The 22240-nt window shown below is 38.0% G+C and overlaps 1 protein-coding gene across 3 annotated transcripts; it reads right to left on the bottom strand.

Annotated features, from left to right (window-relative positions):
* Positions 1 to 1160: 1160 nt before the first annotated feature.
* LOC149812434 (uncharacterized) lies at positions 1161 to 17382 on the bottom strand. 3 transcript variants are annotated; one of them, XR_016428608.1, is made up of 14 exons: positions 17200 to 17382; positions 16998 to 17086; positions 16248 to 16333; positions 15793 to 16039; positions 14961 to 15669; positions 14658 to 14864; positions 14397 to 14578; positions 13042 to 13273; positions 11452 to 11587; positions 3728 to 3817; positions 3489 to 3574; positions 3083 to 3177; positions 2878 to 3001; positions 2031 to 2400 (listed from the first exon to the last, which is right to left on the bottom strand). XR_016428608.1 is itself a non-coding variant. In XM_089993781.1 (12 exons), the coding sequence occupies exons 1-12, from the start codon at positions 17277 to 17279 to the stop codon at positions 1285 to 1287; spliced, it is 2253 nt and encodes a 750-aa protein (XP_089849907.1). In that variant the 5' UTR covers positions 17280 to 17382; the 3' UTR covers positions 1161 to 1284. The 3 variants fall into 3 exon arrangements, 2 of the variants coding, with proteins under 2 accessions (XP_089849907.1, XP_089849905.1); XM_089993781.1 differs by lacking the exons at positions 2031 to 2400; positions 3489 to 3574; positions 3728 to 3817 and adding an exon at positions 1161 to 1350; XM_089993779.1 differs by lacking the exons at positions 3489 to 3574; positions 3728 to 3817 and having other exon boundaries at positions 2191 to 2414.
* Between the last annotated feature and the right edge of the window lie 4858 nt (positions 17383 to 22240).

Raw genomic sequence — 22240 nt, 5'->3', positions numbered from 1 at the left:
TTGGGCTGGCTCGGCTTGACCAGAAAATCTGGTTGTTCAAGCTCGCCTCAAGCTTGAACCATGCTTGAACAACCATTGGCCGGGATCGGCTCGAGGAAAGCTCGAGCAAAGCTCAGGTCAGCTTGGCTCGAGTTGAACACGCCCTTATTTTAAAAAGTTTTGAAGTTTTTGAAATTCACGTCAAAAGCTTTTTGAAAAAGAAAGATGGTGGGATTTGAACTCAGGTCACTTACAAAAAAGATCAATGAATAAGATCTCTTTTTGTGATCATATTTTGAACAAAATGCATACATATATAAAACCTATTTTCTTTATATAACTACATGAGTCGAGCTTAATTAGGCTTAACAAGCAGAACTGTCTATTCAAACTCAGCTTGTTTATTACTTATTCAAGCTCAGGTCATTTATTTTTTTGAACCGAACTTAAACGGGTCGACCACGAGCTAGCACGGCTCATTGTGCATCCCAACAAATGCACCCTATTTGTTTGCAGCAATCACGCCATAATCCAAAAACAAAGCCATAACCCCAAAAAAAATGACTCATGCAAAACTCGAAGCGGGATCACAAGAATAGACACCAACACCTGAATCTACGAACTAGATTATCTACCAAAACTAGGAACTATTGGAGACAACTAAAAATAAAAGGGAAATATCCAATGAAAACTGAGAAATAAGAGCAATTAATAAAAACTAGAATTAACACATCTCAACCCTGATATTTCTCATTTATTTATAGGCCAGACGTTCCTCATTTTGATAAGCTTTCAATTAAGTTAAGATTCCTCATTCATACAAGTTTTATAATTCTAATAAACTCTCTTAACAGAATATAGATTAAACATAGATTCCATATCCAAATACAAACCAAAGACCCAAAAGAAAAACCAAGAACAAAATTGGATCTGAAGGGATGCCATGAACCTGGATCGCGTCTTGCTCCTGCTCTGCATCGCATGGTTTCCTAAATGAAAATTGCAGACTGAACCATATAAAACTGGATCAAGGGGACTCTAGAAACATGATTACTCTTCCTGCAATTTACTCCAAACTGCACTCTTCCAAAACCAAATTCACATACTCATAGTAGACGACAGATAAATATCATGAGCATAATATTTACATAGCATATTCTCGTTAATGACCCTATTTGAAGATCCAGAGGCTACAGCTGACTGCCCCAACTTGCTGTACATGGGTGCATGTGCTAGCTGACGGCTCTGTTAGCAGAAAGACGGATGTTACTTGCACATCAGATACCAAAAGTCACTTCTTTCCTATCATGAGCTGTTCTCAAAGTATGCAGTGATACCCTTGAGCTTACCATTTATGTAATTCTTCTCCACCTGCAAATAAAATCCGTCACTAATAACATCTAAAGAGAATTTTTTAACCTCCTGAGTAATTAAGTTTTCTTGGATAAATATGATATATGGGATATATGCAGAAGTTGCATGATGAGAAGAGAACATCTGAAATTAACATGCATCCAAACACGCCATACAAAACTTAAAGCAATTCAAAAATCAAATAGATAAAGAATACAGAATCTTGCACAATTCAGCAAGCATAGAACAGCATGTGTAGGTAAGAAACGGTTTTAGTTTAAGATAGTGACTAAACATATTTAGGCAAATACACCCATAGGTTCTTAGGTCAGATCAGTTGGAATCTGACTTATCATACTTGGAAGCGGGTGGTGATTTTCCAAGTCATAGCCAGATTCAAAATGAAAACTGATGGAATCCAGCCCCTCAGATACTTAAAAACATTTCAAGATGAGAGGGAACGATTACATCAGATATGGGCTTCAATTGTTGGATTCAGATGTTGCATATCAACCTGAGATGAACAGCATCAAAGGTAGATGAGGGCCTTTTACTGTCATACAGACCTGGATCTATCTATATCTGACCCAAGTCCAATAAATTTACAGCCTTATTATGCATGCAAAAACATGATTAATAATTAAGCTTCAAATGTAATCGAGTTATAGGATTCAAGCATTCCACCAAAACAAATATAATTGTTTTTCTAACTTCTAATATTTTTATTCTTCTTTGTATTTGATGATACAATAAGTATATTTCAACAAAACTGTATCTCAGATCCTCATAATACACTTTTTAACACATCGAGAAAAACAAAAAATTTCAATTCAACAGGATGTTGTGAAATGTAATACTTGTGTCAGTTATTTTGTGCTATCCTCTCATCCATTTCTTGAGGGGTACTTTTGTATTTCTGATATAGGGGCTCAAGTCAATCATTCTTGTCCTCTAGTGTAACCATGAAGGGACGAATGTTGTATTCTCTTCTTCTTTTTGGCTTAATGAAGTTTCTTCTTCACCTGTTGTGTTCTCTGCTTCTCTCTTCTTCCTCTTATGCATGTGAACCTTATTACATGAGACTTTCTTAGACAAGAAAATGAGATTTGTGGCTATGCATCACACACACACACACACACACACACACACACACATGAGTGTGTGTGCAGGTTAAAATATTTGCAACAATTAGCAAAACCCTTACTTTTTGTGTTTTTGTTAAACCTAACCTCATATATGTGATCTACGCACTCCTTTTAGTAGGAATTGGCTTTTGGATCACCAGAATCTAATGTGTATACGTTTTCTGGTGATCCAAAAATTGACAGCCATAAATGTACCAAATCGTCCCATCTCAGAAAACCATTTTTTTCATCGAAGAAAAATGATCCAAGGGTCTATCCACGCTAAATCGACCTTGTTGAACACATCTAAGAGGTTAGATTGAGTCAAAATGACTTGCATCATGAGATTCCAACTAGAATTAGTTGTAGCATATATATATATATATATAGAGAGAGAGAGGAAGGGAAAAAGATAAAGTACCTCTAAAGTCCATGGAGGATCGACTAACAATGATAGTTCCGCCAACTGATTTAGGTCTACATTTCGTGGTAGGAACATGACAATCCTGGAAGCAATCATCCTTGCAGTGTTGAAGAGAAAATATCTGGTGATACAAATGTCAGGAGGATTAGAAATTTTGTTTCAGTCCGTTCAATCTAAGAAACAGATATGCTAGAATACAGACCCATCACGGGGCTTCAGCATGGTTCTTATGTTGTATGTTTCAACCTTAGAATAGTTAGGACCTCCCCATGGAGGAGACAAGAAAACAACATCTGCCTGCGTATATTAAGAAGACACAAAGTTATGTATATAAAAAGCATCTAAAAGCTTCACGTTATCCTAGCAAACAACCCATACATAAAGGTCATTCCAGTGCTTAATTGAAACGAATAACACAATAAACAATAGATAGCTGCTACTTTTATGGCACCTCAAAGCAACTTCAAGGCATTATCCATTCAAAGCAGTCTTTTATCCATCTTATTCACTTCAAAAGTATCATCTTTATCCCTAGGCTTGGTTTGGTTCTGTTTAATACATAGATAGACCACAAATATAAAAGACTACGTAATATTTTACTTATTAACCTTGAACTTCAGGCCAGAGAGGGAAAAAAATCCTATATGGTTTCCAGATCCCCCTTTTCTTTAGTCAATCCAACCAGGTTTAACTTCTGCCAAAGAGGGAGGAAAAACCAATGATCAACTGGAAATGATGAAGATCAACAGAAATGCCAACAGTGTTTCTATAAAGAATGACCACAAAAGTAGGAAAACATGCTGAAAATTGCTTCTCACGGGAAGAATGAATCAGAGAGGGCAAATACCAGCAAAAGAGCCACCAGAAACCACCAATGCGTATGCAAAATTCACCTTTGTGTTGCCCAGAATTTCTTGTGTCAAAAGAATAAAATAAGCTGGAAAAGCAACACATGAAGCACAATTAGGATGAGAAATGACTGAAACAAAAGGTGAAATTGGGAGAGAGAAACACCAAAATTGTTAAGTTTAAGATAAACTTTCAGAAAACTGATGGAAGGTAAAGTCACGGGATATATTTTTGGTGGTGAGAAGCAGGCATGAACAAAGAGCTAAGCTTCTTATAAGGTCAGGCTTCACTGAAGCACACTCGCTTTAATAAACAAGCTGAGCTCCACCGTAAGTTTAGGCTCAATAAAAGCTAAGTCCATGTGAAGTGTTACTCAAGATACATTACATGCACACACACACACACACGCACGCACGCATAGACACCCACACAATGCACGGACATGCACATGCCTGCACGTGTGTACACATGCCTACATTACTTTGGAAAAAAAGAAAACTCATGCTGTGTGGTGACCTGTTTTTGCAAACTAGAGGTGATGTGTTCAAATCCCAACTTTTTCTTCAATAAACTTATATGGCTTTCAAGTATCAAGCAAGAGGCGGCAAGTTCAAATCCTAAGTGGTATTGCCATTCCTTTTATAGAGTCACTAGAACATGAGAACTGAAAACTTGTTAAAATGTAAAATATATATATATATATATGTATTTTTATTCTTTATTTTTTCTGTATTTTTTTTCTATTTTCTTTTTAGTTTTTTTAGTGTCTAATTCTAATGGAACTAGACAACTTTAACTAGTTAAGTTCCACTTGGAACTTAACTAGTAAAGTAACTATTGGACTAGTCCAACCGTTACATTTATAACCGTTGGACTAGTTCAACGGTTACAAGGAGAGCTCCTTAAGAGCTCTCCTTTCTCTCAATGCTTCTTAAGCATTTTATCATTTCAATAAAGATTATTTTTATTTCTTTTTTGTTTCCATTATACCCTTTTTAAGGGTTATGTTCAAGTGTCTCTCTAGACACTTTCTTTCGCGGATCTAAGTACTTTTGTGGAAGATCCTTACTTCATTTCATGGTATCAAAGCAAGGTTCATCCTATATCGTGAAGATATTTTGCCTTGTTTTCCGTTCCAAGATTGCAAAGGTGTTACATCACCTTGGTTGAGGCTCCTAAAGTTCTTTTGAAGAAAGGAAGATTCGTTGCAACAAAATATTGAGTTTGTGTTCTCTTACTTTCCCTTTTCTTCTCTCTTTTATCTTTTTTTTGTTTTTTTTTCTCTCTTTATCACCCTTGTAAGAGATGGATGATAATGATAAAATTACCATCATACTCATGAAATTAAATGACACAAATTATGTAACGTGGGCTTCGATAACGAAGCACCGTATATGAGAAAAGGGGCTTTGGGAAATAGTAGATGGTTCTGATTCGAAACCTAAACTAGTCCTCACCAAAATGGAAGGTGATAAAGAGGTTTTTCTAACCGAAGGAAAGAAAAGCAAAGCTTTGGCCAACTATGAAAAAAGCTGGAAGGAATGGCGGATAGGGCGTGCAAAAATCATGTCATGACTAATCAATAGCGTTGACATCAAAAAATGCTCTAGTCTTGCTAAGTTTGAACATGCTGATAAGGCTTGGAAATACGTCAAAAATATGTATTCCCTCAAAGATATTGCACATGTGTGCAATCTTCAAAAAAAAGTTATGTCTATGACCCAAAGTGACAAAACCATACGAGAGTATTACAATGAATTGTCCGAACTTTCGGGAGAATTGACTCTTTTAGAGCCAAAATGACATTGTCCCGAGGACATTGAGCTCCGTCAAAGGCAACTTGATATGGAGCATTTTTACTAATTTGTAAACGGTCTAAGACCGAAATTCGAGTCAACTAAATTGACTCTTCTTCATCGGGGAAAAGTTCCCTCTATTGTCGATACTATAGAGGAACTAACTATGGAGGAAAACAGAATGAAGAAAAATATTCCAAAATCCAAAGATGATTCCGTTCTAGCAGTATCTAAATTGGGTAATCATGTGCGTTCGTACAGACCACCTCACTTTAACCGACAAAGTGGTGACCATGACAAGAAAAAGGTTATTTGCCATCATTGTCATGAACCAGGACACTGCAGGCATCAGTGTCCCAAGCTTAAAGAACTCAGAGAAAAGAGAGCTACGATTGCTGGATCGGAGCCCAAAGATCAAGATGCACCAGTTTCTATGGCTTAGCTAATGAAGATTCTTCAACCACTCATCAAAGAAGCTTCCTCTTCATCTGAAGCTTCGACTAGAGCAGCTGCTTCATCTTTTTCCGATCCAGGTAACTTCCCTTGGCTTCTTGACTCTGATGCTTCATTCCATATGACTCCAAATAATAAAAGTTTATCCGAATGTGTTAAAAATAAAACCAGTGTGTTAAAAGTATTTACAGCTGATAGAACTTCTCTAGAAATAGAAGGAATATGAAATTTTGAAAAAATCCATAAAACTAAGAAAAAAATTATCCTAGAAGTCGGATATATTCTCAAATTAAATTTGAATCTCTTATATGTTTCTCAAATATCTGACCATGATTGTAATATTTCATTTTCTTCTCGTGGTTGCTGGATACAAGATCGTCAGTCAGGAAAGCTGATTGGGGAAGGCCATAGAAAATGAGAACTCTATTACATGGATTTTTTGAAAATACCGAATAATGCCTTTTGTTATAACATTCAAAAATTCGAGTTGGAGTTATAGCACAAAAGACTTGGCTATCCACATATAGCCAAAATCCAATATTTTCCAAATCTAGAGAAATTTTGTAATTCTAAAAAATTTACTTGTAAAGATTGTATTCTTGGTAAAATGAAAAGATTACCATTTCAGAACAGAACTTTTGTTTTTTCAAAACCACTTGAATTAGTACACTCGGATGTTTAGGGCCCTGCACCAATAATTTCTAAAGGTAGATTTGCCTATTATGTTATCTTTGTCGATGATTTGTCCAGACATACTTGGATTTATTTTCTTAAACATAAGTCTGAAGTATTTTCATATTTTCAAACATTTCATAAAATGGTTAAAAATAAGTTTCAAAATGATATTTCCATTTTTCGCACAGATTCAGGGAGAGAATTTTTGTTCACATATTTTAAAAATTACCTTAACTTACATGGCATCACACATCAAAGGTCTTGCCCATACAAACCTCAACAAAATGGGTTGGCAAAATGTAAACATCGTCATATTATAGAAACCACTAGGACTTTACTAATAGCAAATCAAGTCCCAAAAGATTTTTAGGCAGAAGTTGCATTAACTGCCACCTATCTGATTAATCGAATGTCATCCACTTCTTTGCAAAATATAACTCCAATCGAAAAACTTGTGAACCTTTCTCCAAATTACTGTAGATTGAGAGTATTTGGATGCAAGTGTTTTATATTTATAGACAAAAATGATAAACTTTATCCTCGTGTGATTCCCTGTTCCTTTTTAGGATATACAGAAAATAAAAAAGGTACAGGTGTGTTGACTTTAAGAATGATAGATTATATGTATCAAGAAATGTCTTTTTTTTAGAAAAAGAAAGCTTCTTTGATTTTGAAAAACCAAAGGAAGTTACTGAGTACTCCTTTTTGTTAGATCTAACATCTAAATCTGATGAATATGATCTTGATTATAGCTTTGATAATGATCAAGGTATTATTGACCTTGATCATAATGTTGACAATGAAGAAGTCCATAGAGACACGAGTATACAATATTCTAGACGAAGAGAACCTAATCTTTCATGTGAACTTGAAAGATATTCTGACATTCCAACCAGAAGGTCATCCCGAGTCTCGAGGTCTCTAGGAAAATGTGTTATACGAATCCTTCTCACCTATATATAGGGCAGTCATTGCATTAATTCACTCATATGAGGAACCATCTTCGTACTCTTAAGCCAAAAATGATATCAAATGGATAGAAGTCATGAAAGCTAAGTTAGATGCACTTAAAAAGGCTTCTACATGGACTATTCAAGACCTTCCTCTAGGCAAGAAACCTATAGGATGTCGATGGGTTTATAAGGTTAAAACCAAGAGTGATGGCACTCTTGAAAGATATAAAGCCGGATTAGTAGCCAAAGGTTATGCCCAAGGATATGACATTGATTATGAAGAAACCTTTGCCCCTGTTACTCGTATGACAACAGTCAGAATCTTAATTTCCTTAGCTTCCATCAAGAAATGGTCCATATTTCAGATGGATGCCAAAAATACATTTCTAAATGGAAGCCTAGTTGAAGAAGTGTACATGGACGCCCCTCCAGGTCTTAATATCCTTAAGGGTAAAACTCTTCGTTTAGAAAAAACTCTTTATGGCCTTAAACAAGCACCAAAAGCTTGGTATGATAGGTTTAGTCGTGTTATGCATGATATTGGTTTTCAATTCTGATTGACTGACACTGTTTTGTTTATTAAGAATTCTAATGAAGGAATTATTGTGCTTCTTTTATATGTGGATGATATGATCATCACCAAAAGCGATAAATAGGGAGTTGAAAACATCAAAACACTTCTCAAATCCCACTTTGAAAAGACTATCAAAATACTTCTCAAATCTCACTTTGAAAAGACTGATTTAGGTTTATTGAGATACTTTTTAGGCATTGAAGTCGCCTATTCTCTTAGGGGATATTTATTATCTCAGACTGAATTTGCTTTTGACATTATTTTCAGGTCCAAAATTACAGATGATAAGAAAGTAAACACTCCAAAAGTTGTCAATGTTAAAATGAAGATTGATGATGGAGAACTTCTTGAAGATCTCACTCTTTACAAACAGCTTGTCGGGGCACTTTCCTATCTATCCATTACCAGACCAGACATAGCACATGTTGTTCACACAGCAAGTCAGTTCTAGCATGCTCCCACCTCTGTTCACATGGGAGCAGTCATGCGTATTATCAGATACATCCAATCATCTCTTTCACGAGGACTTTTTTTGTCTTCCACTTCCTCTCTTAATTTAATTGCATATATTGATGCTGATTGGGAAGGTGATCCTAATAACATACACTCAACCAATGGTTTCTGTGTCTTCTTAGGTAAATTTTTAATCTCGTGGAGGTGCAAAAAGCAACAGAATGTCTCTCTCTCATCAACCGAAGCCAAATACCGAGTCATGGCAACCACGACCATGGAAGTAGTTTGGCTCCAATGTCTGCTTGCCGACATGAGAGCTGAAGCAACAAAAGCTTCACGAATATGCTCTGACAACAAGAGTGTGATCTACATTGCAAGCAACAGAACATTCCACAAACGCATCAAACATATTGAAATGGAATGTCACTACGTCAGAGAGTAATATCTACATGGGACAATTGATTTGTCATATGTTACTTCAGAATATCAGTTAGCAGACTTCTTTACAAAGCCTCTCGTTGCTCCCAGATTTCACTTCCTCTTAAACAAACTTTCGCTCATTGTACCGTAAGTTTGAGGGGGAGTGTTAAAATGTAAAATATATATAATAATAATAATCAGATTATTATTATTATTATATTTATGTATTTTTATTCTTTATTTTTCTTGTATTTTTTCTATTTTCTTTTTAGTTTTTTAGTGTCTAGTTCTAATAGAACTAGACAACTTTAACTAGTTAAGTTCCACTTGGAACTTAACTAGTAAAGTAATTGTTGGACTAGTCCAACGGTTACAAGGAGAGCTCCTTAAGAGCTCTCCTTCCTCTCTTGTATATAAAGGGGTGCATCCCCCTCTCATAAACTCACTCAATGCTTCTTAAGCATTTTATCATTTCAATAAAGATTATTTTTATTTCTTTTTTGTTCCCATTATACCCTTTTTAAGGGTTATGTTCAAGTGTCTCTCCAGACACTCTCTCTTGCGGATCTAAGTACTTTTGTGGAAGATTCTCACTTCATTTCATGAAACACAAATTTCATGGATTTTTTGTTATTTTCTCTTGAATCTAACCGTAAGGATGTGATCTGCATGCTTGGTTTTATAAGAACCTGCTTTGAATTATTCGAACTTGATGTATAAACGAGATTTTTTTAAGGTTTTAAAATCAATGGCTCATGATCTTCATAAATATTCAAGCATTCAAAACTCACATTTTTTTATCGAGAATACAAGATTCAATGGTTGATTCCTAGCAAATTCACCACGCCAAGCACATCCACATGGTTGAATTTGCAAAAAGTGTTGGAAATGCCCATATTTCTAGTTCTCATATTCTAGTGACTCTCATTATATATATATAGTATGATTGTTTCAAATATTTGGGATCTATCATTCAAAAGTATGAGAAATTGATGGAGATGTAAATCATAGGATACAGGTTGGGTGGATGAAATGGAAAAGTGCAACTGGAGTGTTGTGCGATCGTAGAATGCCATTGCGGTTGAAGGAAAAGTTTTATAGGACGACTATTAGGCCCGCTTTACTATATGGTACGGAATGTTGGGCTGCCAAGAGACATCATATTCGAAAAATGAGTGTAGTTGAGATGTGTATGATGAGATGGATGTGTGGAAATACAATAAAAGATAAGATTAGGAACGAGGAGATACGTAAGAAGGTAGGCGTTGCACCCATTGAAAATAAGATGAGAGAGAATCGTTTCCGGTGGTTTGGACATATTCGGCGAAGGCCTAATGATGCTCCAGTTAGAAGGATGGAGAAATGGGAAAATATATTAGTTAAAAGAGGTCGGGGTAGGCCTAGGAAGACATGGATGGAGGTGATAGGAAATGATATGAATGCTTTGAACCTCACCGAGGACATGGCATTGGATAGAAATGATTGGAGGAGAAGGATTCATGTGGAAGACCCCGAATGATTTTCTTTTTTGGTTCATATCGCCGACCCCAATTGTTTTGAGATGAAGGCGTAGTTGTTGTTGTTGTATACATATAAATATATAGGGCCACTAGAATATGTTAACTTGAAATATGTGAATTGGAGTATGAACCAATATTTTCATGGGTTTTTTATTTTATTTTTCACTTAAATTTTACAATACGGATGTGATCTAGATGCTTGGTTTTATAGAAACAGACTCTTGGATCATCCAATTACGATGCATAAGAAGAATCTTTTAAGGCTAGAAAATCAACAACTAAGAATTTTTGTATAAACATCCAAAAATCACATTGTTTCATCGAAAATACATGATCCAACAATCGATTCCTAGCAAATGGACCATGCCGCATGCATCTGCAGGGATGAATTCACAAAAAAAAAATGTCGGAAATGCCTAGTTCACACTCCGGTTCACATATCTCCAGTTATCATATTCTAATAACTATATATGATTCAAGCTCCAATTAAGCTTTAGCCAAGATTAAACAACCCAGGCTCAGGTCAATCATGCACAGCGTTACCTAGCTCAAAAGAAACAAATTGGAGCTTCAGCATGATTCCTGTATAAACAGGCTAGGCAGAAGCATTGAAGATCAGCTTCGCTCACATTGTTTACAACCCTAACAATCTAATGAATCTAGTGCAAGGAACTTAACACTCTGATAAGTGCCAAACAGAAAGGGAAACCTTGTTGAGGTCAGCAAAACTTAAATATTTAGAGGTATTGTGAAAGAAGTTCCATGACAAACTAATCAATGTCAATCACACGCAAGCAATTCACAATTAAATGAACCTTGCACTTTTCAGTATCTGCATGAAGGACTATACAGAAAAACAGGGGGAGAATAATGCATACCTTTAAGAATGGAGCAAGACAAAAGAAATCAGCCTTTATGAAGTCTATCTTGTCTGCAACCCCATATATATTAGCATTATGTAGTGCATAATCAATCTTCTGGGGATCAATATCTATTCCAATAACATGACGGCTCCTACAATGGCAACCACACAGGATCAATATATCAATCAAAGTAGTTAAAAATGTAACATAAATCAGTTCAAGGCAATTGTCAGGAAGAGTTAATTGATGAAGGAAAATTTTTAAAAAATGATCTAGCTTGTCAAGACCAAGGTTGCCAGACTAGGGAGCGGAAGTGGGGATGCCGAAAGCGAAAGCGAGAAGCGATGCATTTTAAAATGTATAGGAAGCAGAAAGCGAGGAATAAAAAAGCAATATAAGAATTGAATGGGAATAGAAATGGAACACAAATAAAAACTAAAGTAAAGTGACTATTCTTAAATTTCATGATTTTTTAGTGTAAGAATTAAATTTTTAACAAAATCTAAAAATGATGACTCCCAATTTAGAGAAAGCACATCGAAGTGAGTGAGAAGCGTGAGAGGAAACACATAAAAAACAAGAAAAGTAGAGTGAGAAAACATATAAGAAAAATAGATGAAGCGTGTGGAAAGCATAGGAGAAGTGTGGGAGAACTGAGATTCCCATCAAGTTTTCGAAGCGAAGAGTATCGTGCTTCCAAAGCGAGTTTCTGGGAAGCGGGCTTCCCACCTATCTAAGAAGCCTCCGGTAACTCTGGTCAAGACCACCTATTATTGGGCGAAAAAAGAAGTCCTCATATGATACAAAAACTGAGATACCATTCTATATTTTTCACCAGCAGAATCTCACATATATTACTATAGCCACCTTCTTTTTCCTTATCCCAATAACTATTCCTTCATAAGGATTCCCTACAATATACCCTATCAACAGGATTGATCTAAATAATATTTAAAACTATGACATGTATCCATCCTGTCTTCAATTATCTCCTCTTTATTGGTTATTACTAAACTTGTTTTATTTTCAATTATCTGAAGCAAATCCATTTTTAATTATTCCGTCATAAAGTATTTTCTAATTTCATCTCTCTAGTCTTTTTCTCCATTAAAAAAAATCATCTTAATACTAGTTTCACCTTTTTTATTCCTTTAATTACTTCATTCCATAAGTTCCATCTTTTTTACTTGATGAAGTTTTCCTTTGATTACTTCATTCAACCTTTTTACATCAGATCAGCAAGTACCTGGAGGCATCAGGTCAAGCAACATAGACTAACTTGAGTGCACAAAAACTACTTCCCTAAAGCCAAGCCCAAATGATGCTATTATAAGTGTATGGAGGTGCAAGAGATGCGAGGCAAATGACAACAGAAATACACCATCAATGGTGGCCACATTAAATGATGCATGAAAAAGATTGGAGATAAGATCAAGCAACAGATTTGTATTAGGGAATTGGACACAGAGATTTCACATCTAAGGAATAGAAATGATGAAGTATTCAAAAGTCTAAAATAAAAGTAATGAACAATCACAAGCATGAAATTATTTCTAGAATAAGAAAAGGAAAAAACAAAGAGGATCCCAATAGAATAACACATACTTTTTGGCAAATTGAATGGCATTGCCACCAACTCCAGTAAAACAGTCAATTATGGTACCACAACGACAGCGAGAAGCATGATGCTTTGCAAGAGGCTCTGGGGTGACAGAGAACCAGCCTTCCTCATCTAGCTTTATGCCTTTATCAAATCGAGAGAAGAGCGAGTATCGTTGGCACCAATATTTGGCAATATCTAGAGGGTAACCTTCCATTGTCCCCAAAAGTTGTACCTCTGTAGAAACATACTGTGCAATTAGGATGCATAAATTCATACCCTACCTTAGTGACTCCGACTTGAAACTCAAACCAATACATATAAGCAGGCTTCGGTCACCAGAAGACTCATTTGCAAAATTAACATGTCTGAGCATCCAAACTGTTGCTAATAGAATTTCAATGATGTAAAATGAAGAAAGCAAATGGAACACATCTTACAGTATGTTTAGATATAGGAGTGGGATATGAAGGGCAGCAATAGGCAACAAGCAGAGCTAGCTCAAGCTCCAGATTGGCTTGGAAAAGGTTGGTTCCTGTTTTTTATTTAATAAACAGATCTAGATAGAAAAAGTAGCACTTGGGAAGCAGTAATTGCTGCATTGCATTAGTAACACAGATTCAATCATCATTGACAATCCCTTTGCTTAATAATAACATAAAAAGTTCTTGTGTAAAATATATTTTTGGGGTTTGGCTTGAGCTAGGTCAAGCTGAGCTCAAGCTTTGCATGCATTCAGCTGAGCAAGCTTGAACATGGTTCTTCAAGCTCAGCTCCATCTCAATGTGTGCTCAAGCCTGATAAAGGAAGTATCAAGTGAAGCTTGAACAGCTATGCTGATAAATTTGTTAGGTTGTACACCAGGGTGTAAGGGGTTTACGTCGTGATTTTTCCCAGACATCTTTCAGCATCCATGCATTTTACAGAAGCTATATGAGACATAATATGACAAGAAACAGTTCCAAAGCTATATGAGACTTTATATCAAATTGACTATCCTTAACACAAAAAAAGACAAACTTTAATTACTTATATAAATATTTGTGGTCTGTTGCAGGAGTACATTGTAATGCAACTTTAAAGTTTAGATGTTACTCAATAACAGGTTGTTTTGAAGAGGGAGAAAGAAGCAATGCATCTTCCATTAGACCATTTGGGTATAATTCCTTTTATCATATTGATGTTTGGTTGCTCTAAGTAAAATATTTTACAATTACAAATTTAGTGCAAAACCTAAAATAGATTCTAAAAAAAATCCCATCAGATTCTTTGTCAAAACTAACAAATCACAGTTTCACAGCAGGAAAGAGATATATGGCAGAAAAACACAGTTTGAGGCTTGAGCAACATTAGCCAGAACCTGTTCTCTCCCAATCTGATGGTAACTTTTTGTGTGGTTGAGCTCGTGCTTTCTTCTTTGTTTTAGCATTACTAGTAATATCACATGCATTCAGTTCATCTGTTATAGGCCTCAAAGACTTCTGTTCGATGCCACTTCCACAGATCTCTTCAGAACAAACATTAGTTGATATAACTTGTGAACTGCCAAAAAGAAAGGCATTAGAAAGAATGAAAATGAAATCCATCAGAGAAGATGGAATAGGCATCAAAAGCTTCTCACCATTCACTACTAACAGAACTCAACACAGAACCACAGGGATTTGAAAGTAAGCTCCTATCACAGTTTTTCATGATCTTCTGACAAGAATTATCTCCGTGTGGTTCGCCTGAGGGTTCACAGCTAAGATGCTCATTTGCTATAAAGGTCAGTTGAAGATCACTTCTCCAAATTTCTCCAGAATTAATTTCACTGGTAACAGCAGGAGAACTGCCATGAATGCAAACTTGTGAAGAAATGAATACAAGCTGAGCAACAAAAGTAATGCCAACCAGATGACAACAGTAAAAGGTCACATCACCTTACCCGCAAATGTTGACATCTACAATTGAAGAAATACCAGAAGTAATCCCCTCAAGTTCCTCCATTTTCTGACAGCTATCAACTTCTTCCAGCATAAGCAGATTTGAATTGCATTTGTCACATTCTAAAGGTCCAGAACCTGCAATATAATCAGACTTGACTTCTGAAAACGTCTCATTTATGCTATGTGTTTCACCTTGACAATATTTATCGACATCCATGGTATCCGAGCCATGACAAGCATTTCCAAAGCCCAGGTTTCTTCCAGTTGCATCAGCAACCACATGGCTCAGTTCAGCTGCGGCATCAGAAAATACTAGATGCTCCATGCAAGAAGGAGTGTGCCATGTTGTCTCGAGTGTTTCCACATTATAGAAGTAGTTTCTTCCATAAAAAGGATCCCAGACTGCCTTCCAGCAACCACCAGAACCAGACACAATCAAGTTATCAGACTCAATGTGAGGATCATTGCAGGTTCGAAATGATTCAAGCAAGTCGGAATTCTCTTGTTCTTCGCCCTCAGGTTTATTATGGACCCCATTGACTTCCATGCTGCGGTTTGTAAACCATGAATCCTCCAGATTATCATCTTTGGCCAGTTCCCCCTCCCTTTCATCCTGACACATTCCAGGGGCACTAGGCATTGCACTCTCTATTGAATAGTCAGGCCCTCCGTCATCAGCTAGTGTTGACAAATTGTCACTGCACTCTGCTGCACGCTTATCCAAGGACATGTCAGGACAAACATTTCCATTTAGTATGTCTCTAACTAGACCTTCATATATTTCACTATCTTTAACCAAAGTGGGAAATCTGACAGATTCAGGCAACCCACCTTCTCCTTGGAGAAAATGCACTCCAGCACAATCTAGCTGGATGTGACAGGAACCCTCAATGTGGTTCTCTGTATCAATACGATCCAGGTCTGTGTCTTGAATATTTGTACAGCAAATTGGGGAACCAACAACTGTTTCATTCCCAGCAGAAACTTCCGATACTCCATTCCAGGATTCTCCCTGATTACTGCTCACGTATTTTGACTTCTGACCCTTTCTTCTTCCTTTCATTGCCTTCATGTCTCTCTGAGATTATATTAAATAGCCAAAGACACGGGGTAAAGAAATTTTGAGCAGCCAAAACACCCATCAATTTGAAGAAAAAGAAAGTACTAGAATATCACAATAATGTCACTAGAGCGTGATAAATCATCATCATCAACCCATAATGTAAAAACTACCATAAAAAAAAGAAAGCCGAGAAACAAAAGAAAAGGATAAGGATTAGGCTTGCCTGATTGTTTGATCGGAAGGTTGTCGGCAGACCTAGCGCAACCATTTTCTTACACATTTCCATGTCCTCCAAAGACAATGCAATATCTGCGTAGTTAAGGACTTCTCAGCAAAAGCAACCATATTTCCAAAGCGACGACGTGTTTGGATTGCCTGGAATTCCCATTCCGGAATTGAAACTCCATGCCAATTGAGCTCCAATGTTCAGATAGACCGATTGGCAAATTCAGTAAACAATTGCCCCATGTCTGAAACTTTGGACCAAATATGTCGGAGTTCGAAACACCTAAGACTTTGTAAAGGAACCCTAATGCATACAACCGATATCCGAGTTCGGGAACTCAACGGCCTTGGAATCCCAACTTCAACAAATTTCAGATTCAAAGCATCCAAACACACCCTAACGGGGGCAGTTCAGACGCGCAGACTTTGCAGGATAATTGGAAATTTTGCATCATAATCCAAAAGAAACAGAAGAATACCAACACCCTGCTACCAATTGCTCATTCATAAATAGCATATGATTCAAAAAATCTACAAATGAAAAGTCAAGCAGATGGCCACAAGCATACAACATCAAATCAAAGCTCTCTTTCAGTTTACTGCAACAAATTCGCATTGACTCATCGGATTCATCGCGAATTTTGTTCAACGGCATCGTCCGAAGAAAGAAAGCAAGAAAAAACTAAAATCCGGAAGCAGATAAAGGAAAGAAAGAGTCACAGAGCGATCGGGAAGAAGAGCTCCAAACCTGCAACAGGCTCGCTGCTCGGACTCGCGGTCGAACCGGATTCCGGAACCGGCTCCTCCTGAATTTCAATGAAATCTTCATCGTCGTCCCTGCACGAGAACGGGAGTCAGTACAAGCGAAACCCTAGCTCGTCCGGGGTTCTGCTAGTTGCCCTAGTTTTTCACACAGGAGGAATGGGGAGAGAGAGAGAGAGAGAACTCACCGGAGGAACACTTGGGTGAGCTTGAACGGTCGACCTAAAGACTCGATCGGAGAGGGGCCGGCGCTCAGATCAACGGCCATGGGTGCGCGACCACGAGCAAGCAGAGAGCTCTCTCTCGCTCGCTCTTCCCTTTGAGGAAGTTTCCCTCCTTTCCACTTCGCAGGCAGTAGTAGCGTTCAATAGAATTACAGAACCAAATATGCGGGAAGCACTATAAAGCGTGCTGCGCTTGGGCCGGTTTTCGGATCGGGTTTTGTCAGACCGGTTTTTGAAACGGATATAAAAATCTGAACCCGACCCAACCTGATTTGATTAGGTATAATGAAAGTAGGGTTGGACTCGGGCCGGATTCGTCAGATCCGAATCTAAATCCAACATGTAAACAGTAGATGCAAATTTAAATCTGGATCCAAATCAGATCCGAGGAGGTAAGGTTGAATCCGAATCTGACATACATGTGGTAATACTGAATCCGAAAAAAATAAAACAAAAGCAAGTTATTTACAAGTAAAAAAAGTAATCGGGGCAGATTTTGAATCAGATCAATTTGATATCCAACTTAAAATGTTGATCCGAACCCAACCCCTCTGAAAGTAATCTGATTGAACAGATCTGAATCCGATAAGAATGTACATTCAGATCTTACTTAAAAGGATCCTTATCCAAGAAACATGTCACATTTGGATCGGATATTCGACCACATCTTATCAGTTTGTGGCCCTAAATGAAACTGCAGGCCTGTATGGGTTAATGGGTTTTTAAATAAATTATCCTAATATAAATGGATTGGCTTTAAACCAACTCATCGTTAAATCAGGTTTAAAAATTGTATTCAGACACAGCTCAATTTGATCTGGATTTTGGGTTTGGATCTATGTAACTGAAGTAGTAGTCGAGCGGAGCATAAGCCTAGCTTGTGCTCATTTGTTAACAAAACATATAGGTACACTAGATCTACTTTGCATCTTATAGAAGACTTAAATGTTATTTTTCATGAGCTCATAGAGGACAGATCAGGTGATTTGACAAAAAACAAAAGCTTTGTGTTTTGAAATCACCTCCGTCCATCACTTCAATCACCACCATTCATTATAAAATGATAACATCAGCACTTTTGATGAACCCCATTGCCTGCCCAATGAATGGTGGTGATTGAAGTGATGAATGGTGTTTTTAAATCACTACCGTTCATCACTTTAATCACCACCATTTATTATAAAATGATGACATCAGCACTTTTGATAAACCCCATTGCCTGCCCAATGAATGGTGGTGATTGAAGTGAGGAACGGTAGTGATTTCAAAGCACAAAACATTTGATCTATATTTGCTGGGAGGTTCCGCTTGTCTGGCAGGAGCAGTTAGTGCACGTCACTTTGTGTTGGGACGTTGCAAGTTCCAATCCCAATGGTATAATGGTATAACTGGTATGGGTGGGTCTTCCTAACCCAGCTTTCTCTGTGAAAAAAAAAAAAGCTTGTGGCTCCACCAGCCATCTATACAATTCGATCACGAACGAGCGTGAAATGAACAAAACCAAGCTGAGCCACAAGGTGCTCTGTTTGCAGTCAGCTCTAGCCAATGGCTAGGGACGTTTGCAGACTTAGACCGAGACCCATTGGTTGCTGCAGTGAACGGTGGAGATGACAGTTTAGTGAACAGTGGTGACACCTGATCTCTCCACGTGGTCATCAACATGAAGTGTTTTCGCGTGGCTCCAGTGTTTAACCATCTGTCAAAATCTAAAAACTTTCACTCATCTACATGTTTTTTTATTTTCGACCAAGAAATGTTGACAGTATCGGCCGATACGTATCATAACAGCAGAAAATTGATACGATATTAACCTGAATCGGCTATTTTTTAATAAATAAAAAATACTGAAAATTGAATTTTTTATTATTTTAATAGTTTTAACATGTGACACGTTATGATTGATACGAAATAATTTTTAATTGTTTTTTAGCTGATTCAGAATGATTCAATTGAGGATCAGTATCGGCCGATTCACCTGAATCGTAGGCTAAACTATTCAGGGCCGATATGGATACTGACAACATTGGTTTAGATGCTGAATCAAGTGCAATCACATTGAACAAATGCAATTTGCTGCAGCACCTGACAACCTGTCAGAGTGGGGCTCAACAGCAGATGGAGGGTGATCATGTACAGCAGTACATTACAATTGTGCAATGTGATTGCGATGTGGTCCTCTTCCAACGCGCGCGCTAGTTATGGTATAACCTTCACCTGCAATGGTTTCGGGTTCCTCCACCCGGTCTGACAATGTGTCGGATTTGTGTCAAATATCCATTTAGATCCAAACCTAAATTCTTGGATTGGATATGAAAAAACAAAAACATGATTGTTTGTATGTACAAAGTATTTGGGATGTCATGATACACTTACTGGATTTGTTAATCTCCTGGACCCGTTTTATTGACAAAGATATGGTTTTTATGAGCCAAGAAATTTTGATAGCAGATCCAAGTGCAATCACATTGCACATTTTAAGTGTGCTGCTGCACCTGGTTGCTCTCAATTTGCTGTTGGGCCCCACAACTAACAAGCTGTCAGCTGAAGAGGCACACTGGAAGTTTTACTATTATATTTGTACATGCAGAGGGCCTCCAATGACACATGCTGAGAACTCCGTCCCTGAGTCCTAGACTGAAGTTTTACCCTGCCAGCACGATGACAGTAGGTATGGTAGGCTGAGCCACTGTGACCGGGTCTTCATGCCGGGTGCGGTTTCTTCGGGTTATAAATTCAAAAAAATAAATAAATAAAAACAATTTACTTTAAACCCTCTTTAAATTATACAGGTAGGGTTTGGGTTTCTATTTTATTGACCGGACACAACTCAATTTTGTACCAGCGATATGTTATTCAGGCGGGTTCTGGTTCGTCCTGATGGGTCCCCATATCGAACCACGAATCCGATGGCAACTCTATGGCAGAAAGTGGGCATGTAACGCCCAGAGTATGCCTAGAAATTGGTCTGACATGGCGCGGACCAGATCCAGAGCAGTGGACATGGGTCCCATAATTGAGTAGGCATCACTTGGCCGTTGGCTCATTGTTTTCTTCTTTTCAAATTCAAACGGGATCGATGTGGATCTTGGGCCCATGTGAAGTACGATTACGTTGTATCCAACATCGGACCCTACCTGACCCACATGAACAAGCTGTCGTACCCACTAAGCGAGTAAGGGTACTGTCCTATATGTTTGGACCGTAGTCCTGGTACAACCACCCATTGACAGCTTTAATGGTTATATTGACTTCTGGGGTTAAACTTTAACCCTTGCTTGAATATAGCGTTGTCAGAAGAGCTGATTCAAATTGAATCCTGGTTATTCAATATCTGGATCCAATCTCATAATCCAGACCCAGTTCCATGGCTGGATTTCACCAGGCATAACCCGTCCAAAGGCCCGCAGTTCTTTCCATTCAAGATGGATCTGAATCACCTTGGACGTGGATTAATGTTAAGAAAAAGGAAAATGGTGTGTTGATCCAAGTGAAGTTTTAGAGTCTGGGAATCTATCCTAAACGAGTAAGCTTATCAAACCTAGAAGGCGGGTCCACAACAGTATGAACTAGGCAGGTGGAGCCAGATCCGATTCATTTTCATAACCAACCCAGTACAGCAGTACTTGAATTAAATTCACCGACTGGACTGTGGTTTTCCCACGAGGGCGATGTCCGGAAACTGAGATGTTAATGGGGAGGAGTTAATGCCAAGTACGGGTGTCAATGGGTGGGGATTGGTTCAGACCCAGGTAGAACCAGACTTCGACCCCATTTTCGGGTATGCAATTGAGTCCAGCCCCGGGTCTAATCGGTCTAATATAAGAAAAACCATACCCGGACCCAATAAGAACTACATGAATCAAACCCAGTAAAATCATAAATTTTTATTATTTAAAGGAAAGCGTAGACTTGCAAGTTCCCTGAGCCCCAAATATTATGGTATCACCAATATTGAACGATGGCCTTTCTTGTTAGCCTATTTGTTTTTTTAAAGGCAAAATATATTCATTAACCGAACTGAGACCATTTTTTTTTGTTTTTTTTGTTTTTGGAAGACAAGCTGGGTTCAGGCAGACCCCTACCAAATATCTCTTAAGCCCCATGTGGCAGAGGGATTCGAACCTGGGCCTTCAGCTTGGCACAGGACCCCACTTACCAGATAAATAGGCATTTTTTTTGCCTAATTAATCATGATTGAGTAGTGATTAGGTAATCCCAAGAGCCCTTATAATATTTCTCTCTACTTACTGCCAACCTGCAGTAAGCGACTCGAATATTTAAACAATGTGCCTCGTTCTACGTTGCAGGCATGTGATTTGTAGCTTTTAGTTGTGGTGCCCAGCAACTTCATTGACCTTGTATTTTTTTTTCTGCTTTTGACAAGGGAAGAAACTATCAGTATGATTTGGGCATCTTATTTCCATGTGGGAGGTGTCCATGGCCTGTTTTGTTGTTTTAGGTGTAAGATTCCAAAAGCACTTCAACCACACGTCAAGGATAGTTTTTCTGCTGTTTGTTTTTTTCAGAGAAACTACCTTAGGCGCATAGGCCTAACCGCGCCTAAATCAGCTTACTGCCCTGTCAGCGTAAAACTCCGAGGGCTTACCCGGTTACCCCTCGACCGCTAAAGAGTCGCCAAGCTTCGGCTTACGCAGGGGGTGACACCCATTGGGTTTGAGCCTAGGCTGTCCATCAAACAGCCTAAGCTCCATCCCACTATGCCAAACCCCTTGGGACTTTTCCTGCTGGCTTTGCTTTGCAGCAAAGCATGCACATCTCGGTTATCGATCTCGCGATGTTCTTCAACTTGAACGCCTTAAGATGACCCACGTAGCCAATAATCCAAAGCCCTTCCGAGCACTCGATTGACTCCCCCTTCCTATGTATATACGTGTGGCTGTACAACCAGGCAGTTATTCAACCACCCATACAAGTGGGGTTTGAACTTGCAGCCTCTCATCTCATGGTGACATGCACAAACTGCTTCTACCATTGATATTTGCTT

Source organism: Nuphar pumila, chromosome 17 (assembly GCF_984573655.1).
Source record: "Nuphar pumila chromosome 17, dmNupPumi1.hap1.1, whole genome shotgun sequence".
Lineage (NCBI taxonomy): Eukaryota > Viridiplantae > Streptophyta > Magnoliopsida > Nymphaeales > Nymphaeaceae > Nuphar > Nuphar pumila.
This window is presented reverse-complemented; position numbering and strand designations above follow the sequence as displayed.